We start from the raw sequence: 10,703 nt of genomic DNA on the forward strand, positions 1-10,703 counted from the left end.
ATTAGATTAGGTTTATGTAATATTCTTTTTATTTATTTTTTATTATTTTATTTTCTTTAAATAAAAATAAAAAAATTCCAAAAAATATATATTTTTAGGGAAAAGTTGAAAGTATCAATTTTCCTTAGAAATAAATTTCCAAAAAATATTTTTGGGGAAAAGTTGAAAGTATCAATTTTCCTCAGAAATAAATTTCAAAAAAAAACATTTTTAGGGAAAAGTTGAAAGTATCAATTTTCCTTAGAAATAAATTTTCAAAAAAAGGGTTTTTGAGGAAAAGTTGAAAGTATCAATTTTCCTTGAAAATCGAAATTTCAAAAAAATATTTTTAGGGAAAAGTTGAAAGTATCAATTTTCCCTACAAAAAAAAAAATCATTCTTCCCTTCCTTTCTATCTTAATTTTGATTTTGTTTTTTTCTTTAAATAATCCGACGATGGAGCCTCTGTAAGTGAAACAGTAGTTTTCTTGCATACTCCTGAGGTGAGGGAATTTTCTCAATTTTCTGCTAAAAGTATTAGAGTCAATTGAGAATAATTTCCAATAACTAATTACTTGATAAAATTTTAAAGCTTTTGGATAACACAAATTTAAGCTGGTACCATCTTTTGATGGGCGTTGTGAGGGTGCTATAACCTTCCTCACACGTAACCGAACTCCCGAACCCTGTTCTGGTTAGCAGACCTGAACCTATTCTTTTAGGGACTCTTAAACGTAAGTGTTCCCTGAAAGGACAGATTCCATAGGTGGCCAATCGCACCTAGATAAAAAAGATTGGTGGCGACTCCCTAAAGTAAATGTCTAGCGATAGGTCCCCGGATCTAGACGTTACGACACCTTAAAAGCCAATTCCATCAGACTCACCCACCATTACTGATCCCTCTTTACCCACACAAACCCCCAAAACAGAAAAACAAAAGCAAAGACAAACAGTCCCCCCCGTAGGGAGGAACCTCAGCATCGAAGCTCCCTACAAGAATAAAAAATCAGATCAGTCTTTGGTTTAAAAAAAAAGTAAAGAAAAAACAGAAATCTTTAAACTCTGATCTACGTCGATCGGGGCAATTTCTAGTGAAAGGAAGATTGGATCAAAGCTTAGGAGAATACAGAGAATTTTTTTGGACCTTTTTTTGACTTTTCGATCGCAGGTGACAGGCAATCAGATACGACGACCAAAGCGATGGACGGTCATCGTTCGATAGCTTAGAGAGAAAGGCTTTGAAGAAAGGAAAGCTAGAGAGAGAGAGGAGAGAAAAATAAAGCAAAAAATTTTTTTTTTGCTTTTATAAAGACTGAAATTCAAAACGACGTTGTTTAGAGGAATGTCCAAAACGACATAGTTTTAGCTAAGGAGATCCACGCGTCAACCCGAAATCGACTCGAGGTCCGCGCAACCGACCCACCAACCAGGCTCCTCATTCAGCTCTGAACCGATTTCACCAGACCGGATCGAACTGTTCCCTAAACCCGATCGAACTGCTCTTCAGTCGGTTCAATCGAACTACGCGCCAAACCAAACCCTTTTGCGGTCCAACCGAACCGCTGTTGATCAGACCGGTTCAGGTAAAAAAAAAATTTTTTTTGAATTTTTTATTTTTTATATATTATTATTTTTGTTATTTTGAATAATTTTTTTTATTTTTATTTTTATGCATGATAAAATTTTAAATTTATTAAAATAATTATTTGATTATTTTTATTAATAATAAAAATGAAAACAAGTAAGATAACTAATAAAAAAATATTAAAAATTCTTAAAATAATAATAATAATAATAATCTAAAAAATTATAATAAGAATAATTTTTCTTATTTTCCCTGCCTAAATATTGGAGAGAATAAAACGTATTCCTAAAAATAATTTCACCTAGATGTTAGGAAATTATTATTAATAAATTTTTATAAAAAAGTATATATAAAAAAATTTTAATTAATTTTCAAAAATCACTAAAATCGAACTTGCTCCAAAAATCCACCTAGATGTTGGAGATTTTTAGAGATGTTCGCTTTTTCTTAACAAAACGAAATTTTAAATGCTAATTCTCAAATTTCAAAACCCTAAAACCTCCTAACCTTTAAATCCAAACCCCAAAACCCAAAATCCCTAAAATCCAAACCCTTAAATCAAAACCCTAAACCTCAAATTTTAAAACCAAAACCCTAAAATCTCCAAACTCTAAAATCAAAATCCTAAACCTTCCATACCCTAAAATCCAAACCTTAAGACCCTCTAATTAAAATCAAACCCTAAAACCCTCAAAACTCAACCCAAAATCTTAAAATCTGAATCTTCAAAATCTTGAAACCCTAACCTTTAAAACCTCTACTCAAGCCCTTACTCAAAACATTCTGAAAATTCTAAGAACACGTGTGAAAATCTCATTTGAAGTAATTTGTTTTCGAATGCTGCCTAGATGATGGGGTGTTTAGGAAACTTTACTTCGTTAAGTTTTTTCACACAAGTTCTTAATTCGCATTAATAATAAGATTAACAAATAAAAAGTATAATAGTAAATTGGATTCTTAAATATAAACAGTCACACCTAAGCTCTGTCTAAATGTTGGAGAGTCAGGATGCTCCATTATACTTAAGAACCCAACTTTTAAATTACATTTTTTTTACTTGACATTCATTAGTATACATACATTAGCGTGTTATCATTATTCTCTCTTTAATTTACTGTTTGATGATAAAATATTTTATAATAAAAAAGAATAATACATTTTTTTAAAAAAAATTATGATATTATAAAATAAAATAAAAATAACATTCTGAAAGAAATAATTCTTGGTACTCTGCCTAGATATTGGAGTCACTAACAATTATTTTTTATAAAGATTGTTATTTCATTTTAAGGATTATCGTGTTAAATCTTAAGCGAAAAGAGTTATTTTAAATTATGCCTAGATGTTGGAGTATTTTAAAATAATTCTTTAACTTTAAGATTTTTTTAATATTCCTAAATAAAGAGCTTTAGCAAAATTTTATTTTTTCAAATGAAGGGAATTAGTGTTAAATTTCAAATTGAAACCATTTTTATTCAACACTGAAAATAGTGCATAATTAAATGGTACCAAGTTATAGGCGTTATGTGGGTGCTAATTCTTCCCCACACATAACCGACTCCGGGATCCAACCTGATTTTTCGTAGATTGAAATTTATCTTTTTGATAAACTTTAAACTCGCTTTTATGGTTTTATTGAAAAGATAAACTTTTGGGTGGCCAATCACACCCTAACAAAGATTGGTGGCAACTCTCTCATTTATTTTGATTTTAAAACTCCTTTACGTCTGACGGTCCCAAAACCGTTACAACAGATTCAAGATTTATATTTAGTGGAGGTAAAAATATATATAATGTTGAATATATATATATATATATAAAAGTAAAATGCATAAAAAAACGGTTTATGTATATATAAAAATAACATATTACAATTTTTTTTTGAATTTTCATATTATGAAAAGGTTGTAAAATCTTTTCATTATCAATATTACAAAATATATGTTTCTCTATATAAGTAACCAAACAATCATTCATCTAAAAATCTTTCATTCGATTGCACAAATGGTTTGTCATAATCTTCATAGCAAAAAAACTCTTTAACTAATGTAGTAGAAATTAGTAATATTAAAGATAATTCTACAAGTATATCTATGGATAAAAAAAATGTTTTTATGTCTCAACAAGTTTCATGAAAAGGTCATTGATACTTTTCAAGCTTGTAAAGTCATCACGAGACCTTAAAACTATAATGTAATTTTCAAGTTGATTGTCAAGAACATTTTATCCATAAATTACATGATTATCACAAAAATTTTCATATTCATAAAATAAACCAAAGGGGGCTGCTAATGACAAAGGATTTGATTTGGGAATATATGTAGAATTAATTAGGGTTTTTATCTTTTGAATGTATCATAACATATAGATTTGTAAATCTATAGTTAGATTTAACAAATAAAGTTGTCGCCAATCTTTTTTTATCTACCTGTGATTAACCACTTAAGGTATCTATTCTCTTAAAGAGTTTTAAAGCTTGACTAAAGGTCCCTAAAAGAATAAGTTTGGGTCAACAAACCAGAACAAGGTTTGGGAGTTCAGTTACATATAGAAAAGGTTATAGTATCCCCACATGCTCATCCAAAAGATGATACCATTTAATTTTAAATTTATCCTAAAGATTTGATTCTAATAGTTTTAATTTTTATGTTGAATATTGAAAATTATTTTTAAGATTCTTCTATCAATCTGGTAGAATTTTTAAAAATATTTTCTCACTTCAAGAATATTATTTGTTTTCTTGAAAAGGCTCCATCGTTAGAAAAAATATTTAATTATTTTTATTTGTTCTTTATTTTTTTTAGGCCATTTAGAATTATTGTCATTTCGGCCATTTTGGCCAAATTAGAAATATTTTCATTTTTTTTAATTTTTAAGTTCTCCACCATTTGGACTTATTTAGAAATTCTTTTTATTTTTATTTTTTTGAAAAGAAAATAATATGACAATTATTTTTCTTGAAATTTCATTTAAATTCTTTCACCATTTGGGACAAATTTAAAGAAATTTCTCATATAAAGATTTCCTAATAATTTATCATTCGAAATTTCTAAGAATCTCATTCTTGGATAATTGTCAAATATTTTTAACTAAAATTTTTTATTTGAAAAAAATATAATTACTTTTATTAAAATTTCATCTAAATTACTTTACCATTGGGGACCAATTTAGAGAAATTTTTCATCTAGAGATTTCTTAAGAAATTTACCATTTCAAATTTTTAAGAATCTCATCATTGGATAATTTATATTTAACTCCAAATTTTTTTTTTGTTTGAAAATAAATATTAATTATTGTTATTGAAACTTTATCTAAATTATTTTACCATGTGGAACAAACTTAGAAAAAAGTTTTTACCTAGGAACTTTACAAAAATTTACCATTTGAAATTTTTATAAATTTCATCATTAGATAATTAATATTTATTTTCATAAAAAATATTTTATTTTTTCTATTTTTTTTCAAATTTAATCATGCAAAAATATTAAAAAACAAACACATAAATAAAATATTACTAAAATAAAAAAATACCAAAAAATAGAAACGGCTCAGCTTGCCGACTGAAGCGGCTCGGTTAGAGGCATAGAAAGTTGCTATGGAGATGTGGTTTGATGGCTCAGCTCAGCTCAAAGGATCGGCTAGTACGCAGGTCAATGCTATAGGTCGGGTTACCCAAATGAAAACATGCGGATCCTGATAGGTCTTTTAACACTAAAAGGACGTTTTCTTGACAAGGTATATAAGGTTGAATTCAACCTTATTAACAAAATTTTCCTTCTTCCCTTTTTCTCTATTCTCCCTCATTTCTCTCATTTTTTCTGTAAGCCCCTAAGAATACCAATTCAATCTTTCATCGAATCTAGATAGGGTCGTCAAAATCTGGTCAAAAATTCATCAGTTTTTGAAAAATAAACGGCGAAAATTGACAACTTCACCTGAAATTGGGAATTGCGTCAGAATGTCGTTGAAAAATTCAAATTTTGCTGGAATCTGAAAATTTTTCAAAAAATTTCCAAAAGAAATTATTTTTTTCAAAAAAATAATTCAACAAATTCCCGATTGTTTTTGCATGTTTTCTCTAATTTTTTTCTCTCTTTTTCTCTGTGTCTCTATGTATCTATGTTTCTTTCTATAGTTTTTTCCTCATATTTGAGTATGCATTTATAAGATTAAAACCACATAACCTCATCCGAAACGAATAGGAATCTTAATTTCTTTTAAACTTTAACTTGAAATCCAACTTAAACACTACAACCTAGTTCCAATAATTTTACCCAAATTCAACCAATTATTTTTTCTATTTTTCTCAAATTTTCTATTTTTATTTTTTTGTTAACAAAAATTAAAAGCATCTCGAACAAATTGAAATATCTACAGAAAAAAAATGATTCATTAATTTAGTGTTCAACCTAAATATATATATATATATACACATATTTAAAAAATCCAAATTTCTATTGACAGCATGACATGATATATATATATATATATATATATATACGTTATAATATATATCAAATTAAGTATTTGACAAGAAAGATATAATAAAGTCTGAGAGCAAGCTCCACCACAATTGATTAAAAGGTTGGCCTACCACAAAAGAAAAGGTAATTATTGTGTCAATTAATATGGGAGGAAATTAAAATTTCGTTACTTTTATTTTTATACAGAATGGGCATAACCTTGAAAAAATATAGAAGGAGATCTTGGTTTTGAACTAACGTCTTTATATTCTTCTAAGGGCTCTTTAGCTTTAGCTACTAACGCAACGCATGAAGGGCAAACTTTGTTACTTTTCAAAAGGAAGTTATTATTACTATTTTTGCTCCTAGCCACTACTCCGACTAATTAATTCAATCATATTTTCCTTCCCATTTTTTCTTAATTTTCTTCACCACATGCAAGACTTCTAAATGTTAATAGTCGTAGGAAAAAGGAGAAATGAAACAGTTATTTAATATCGATAAATATATTATTTTCATTTAAATCACATCACATAATTATACTTTTTAAAAAAGTAATTATTTATTATATTTATCATTCATAAATTTGTTGAAATAGATGTTTATTATTTAATTATAATATTTAATATATAATAAATAATTAATTTTTTTGATATAATTTAAATGGTAATAACATGTATTAACGTAGAATAATTATTTCATATTATCTTTTCGCGAGGCGGTGATAGTGACAAAAGAAAGGACGATTTGTAAATTGGTACAGACTTGGTTTTAGATTACTACCATTAATCATCTATCAATAATAGTTTGGCAAGATGAGAAGATAAAATTTGAATGGATATGGAGTAACCACTTCTTTGAATCCTTTAGCAATAAAGTGAATCGACAAGAAGCAAAGACGGAAAAATATAAAGAAAAAAGTGAACTGATAAATCTAAGTCAATGAAAAGGGACCATGGTTTTGTATACTGTACGAAAGTCAAATAATATAACCTAAATTTTCAATTGATATTTGAGTAATGATTTCTCATTTCGGAAAAAACAAGTAAAAATTTGGTTATTTATTAATTAAATAATTAAATGAAGATTTTTTTTTAAGAAAAAATTTAAAGTAGATAAATTATTTAGTTTCTCATATCAAAATAAAATATATTATATTTAATAATTTAAAATAAATTTATTATAAATTGTATATTCAAAATGATTCCAATAAATAACTATTGACAAAATTCGAATTTAAGATTTTTTCATCGAAAAAAATAAATTTTAACCAATTGAATTAATCACTACATTATTGAAAAGATTAGTTATAATTACTATTTTATCTTTATTACTTTTTCCCTTTAATTTTTATTTACCTTTCCCATTTATTTTTTAACAACAAAATTTTCAAAATTATGTTTCCTATAATATTTTTACTTTTTAACTATAAAATCATAGAATTTTAATTCTATAATTCTTTTAAAAATTTTATAATACTATAAAAATCAAACGGTTGTTTGTAAAATTTGGAACCTGTCATTGGGAATCACCTATTCCTTGGATCTTGCGGAGCTACTTCTCTTTGCTCTAATGGAAAACCATCTTCCCTACTTTTTAACCCTTTTCCCCTTGGTCTACTTAATATTCATGGCCTTGAGGACATGGATGAAACCCAAAGCCAATGGCTCTGCATCAAGGCTACCACCAGGTCCACCGAAATTACCTCTCATAGGAAACATGCACCTCTTCATCGACACCGAAATTCATCGCTGCCTTGCTCGCCTCGCCCAGAACTATGGTCCCGTGATGCACATGCAACTTGGAGAAGTACCGACGGTCGTTATTTCATCACCAGAAGCAGCTAAAGAAGTGATGAAAACCCATGACTCCATTTTTTCCGAGAGGCCTTATATCTATGCTGCTGAGTTGTTAACTTACAATTTTAAAGATATTGTGTTTTCCCGCGGTGAATACTTGAGACAGATACGTAAAATTTGTGCGACAGAGCTGTTGAGTCAGAGAAGAGTTCAATCATTCAGATCAATCAGAGAAGAAGAGATGACTAATTTAATTAGAACCATCTCATCAAAAGCTGGACAGTCGATTAACCTGAGAAACATGTTGTTTGCTTCGGCACTTAGCATAATCTCAAGGACAGCCTTCGGTGGCAAATGCAAATACCAAGAAGCATTTCAGAAACTTCTCCCTGAAATTGCAGAAGTGTTCGGTGGTCTCAGTATTGTTGATATGTATCCTTCCATCAAATTGCTGCATCTAATCAATAAAATGAGGCCTAAAAGTAAGAGATTGTGTCAGAAAGTGGATGAGATTCTTGAAAACATCATTCATGAACATAGAGTTAGAAACTCAACAGCAAAGGGAGGTGAAGATGAAGTAGCTGATGATCTTGTGCAAGTTCTTCTGGATATTCGGGACCATGGAGGCCTTGAAATTCCCTTATCAACCTCTAGCGTCAAAGCAATTACCATGGTTAGTTATTTTATTAATTGTTTTAAATCATGCTCATCATCATGCACAATATGCCACCGTAAATTACATCAATATAGTCATATTTTTATTAAAATTAATTAACTTTTATTTTTTTTAATTATAAATTTTCTGATATACGGTTTATTCTGATTCTGTTTAATAAATTAGGGATAAATTAAAGAATAAAAAGTTGATTTTATTAAATCAGAACTTTACTTGAATTTAATTCAATTATAAAAATTTTAATAGAAACGAATATAAAAGTTATAATAATATTTATTAGTTAAATATAAAAGATAATATTCAATAAATTTAAATTTTAATTTAATTGATTTATACATATATCTTTAAGAGATGATATCTAATAGGTTTAGAGTTTGAACCTCAACTTCTGCAATCTCTTTCCTAATTTTCAAATTACAGGCCTTTATATGTAAAAAAAAAAAAGAAAAAGAAAAAAAAACAATATTCAATTAGACACCAACTCTATAGCTTGGAATAATTAATTAAATAGGTCTAAACTCTATTTTTAAATTTATCAGAAATGTAAAAATACATAAATGATATATATCTTTTAAATACGCTAACATTTGGTTAAATGATAAGTGCATGTATATCATTTAAAAAAAACAAGATTTAAATCTTTATTATCCAAATAATAAAAAAATTAATTGAAATTAATAATCAAATTTCAGAATATGTTTGCTGCTGGAGGTGAAACATCATCTACAGTTGTAGAGTGGGCGATGGCAGAAATGTTGAGAAATCCAAAAATAATAGAGAAAGCACAAGCAGAGGTAAGGTGTGTCTTTGCTGGAAAAAGAGATATAGATGAAGCACGAGTTCATGATTTGAAGTACCTCAATCAAGTCATCAAAGAGACACTAAGATTTCACCCTCCTGCTCCTTTGCTACTTCCAAGAGAATGCCAAGAACGCTGTGAGGTTAATGGGTGGATGATACCTGCCAAAACCAGGATCATGGTGAATGCATGGGCAATCTGTCGGGATCAAAATTATTGGGCTGAAGCTGACAAGTTTCATCCTGAGAGATTTAATGACAACTCAATTAGCTATAAGGGAACAGATTTTCACTATATTCCATTTGGTGCTGGAAGAAGAATTTGCCCCGGAATGTCCTTTGAAATTGCCAATGTTGAGCTTACACTTGCAAATTTACTCTTCCATTTCGATTGGCAGCTTCCCCATGGAATGAAGTTTGAGGATCTAGACATGACCGAAGTGTTTGCTGGTGCAGCGCGAAGAAGGGTTGATTTGTGCTTAGTTCCCATTCCACGTGATTTTGGGATCACTTCGGAATAATATATTTCTTCACCAAATAAATGTTTTATTACAACTTCAATAGTGATTAATTATTGTGCTTGGTCGAACACATGCCGTTTCACGTGTGATAGTTTTCTTATCATGTCTTACGCACGTGATTAATATTTTGTCTCATTTGTAAGATATTTTTATAAATTTATAATAAAATATAGACACTTGTGATAATTTAATCAACAATTATAAACATATAATAAGAAAAAAGAGAAAAATCCATATGAGTAACTGTAACCAGATTGAGGATGTCGAAGTCGCTGATGCGCAAAAGTCGGTTTTGAGCCAATCATGGCTAAGGCAGTTGGTTTGATCAATGGCTCGGTTGCTTGGAATTGGAATTCATAGACTCCATTGCTATTCAGGCTTTGACCAAGTGGCTTCCTCGAGTGAAAATCTTTGATCAAGAAACAAGAAGGAAAAATTCCATGTTATCTTGTTAGAATCAAAGTTTAGAGATTGAAATAAGGTTCTTTGAGGCTTTAGGTACGCAAAGAATATCATTTAACATAAATGATTGAATTTGGTAAAAGAACCAAACCTGGAGTGTTTTAGCTTAGAAACAAAAAATGTGTTTGATTGAGCAACAAAGAGAGCAAAAGTATTGTTCCAATATGTTGGTAGAGTACTGGAGTACCAGGTCTAGTGACCGGGGTTCCAATTCATATAGTCTCAAATACCAAAAAAAAATTGAGCAAAAGTAATGACCAGGTAAGAGGTAGAGTTTTGGTGTTTAAGCAGTTCTTCATATTCAGATAATTTGTCAAGAAATTCTTCAAAGGAGATGTAGGTCTCTCCTTTGAAAAAAATTTTAAATATTGTATAGGGTATGACAATGTTTTATATTTGGCATGTAAATACGAATTTAAC

The 10,703-nt window shown here is 28.9% G+C and overlaps 1 protein-coding gene across 1 annotated transcript; it reads left to right on the forward strand.

Moving 5' to 3' along the window:
- The first annotated feature begins 7,554 nt into the window (after positions 1-7,554).
- LOC111300237 (desmethyl-deoxy-podophyllotoxin synthase-like) lies at positions 7,555-10,001 on the forward strand. The gene is made up of 2 exons (XM_022895876.2): positions 7,555-8,499; positions 9,195-10,001. Exons 1-2 carry the CDS (start codon positions 7,600-7,602, stop codon positions 9,819-9,821), a joined length of 1,527 nt encoding a protein of 508 aa, XP_022751611.2. The 5' UTR covers positions 7,555-7,599; the 3' UTR covers positions 9,822-10,001.
- The last annotated feature ends 702 nt before the right edge of the window (positions 10,002-10,703 follow it).

This window comes from Durio zibethinus, chromosome 18, assembly GCF_047325235.1.
Source record: "Durio zibethinus cultivar Kanyao isolate XHJ-2024 chromosome 18, ASM4732523v1, whole genome shotgun sequence".
Classification (NCBI taxonomy): Eukaryota; Viridiplantae; Streptophyta; class Magnoliopsida; order Malvales; family Malvaceae; genus Durio; species Durio zibethinus.

Excerpts from the sequence above, each read along its gene's own strand:
- LOC111300237 (XM_022895876.2), top strand. The coding sequence starts at position 7,600 with ATGGAAAACCATCTTCCCTACTTTTTAACCCTTTTCCCCTTGGTCTAC. Across the intron at positions 8,500-9,194 it reads GCGTCAAAGCAATTACCATG|AATATGTTTGCTGCTGGAGG; the intron begins GTTAGTTATTTT and ends ATCAAATTTCAG.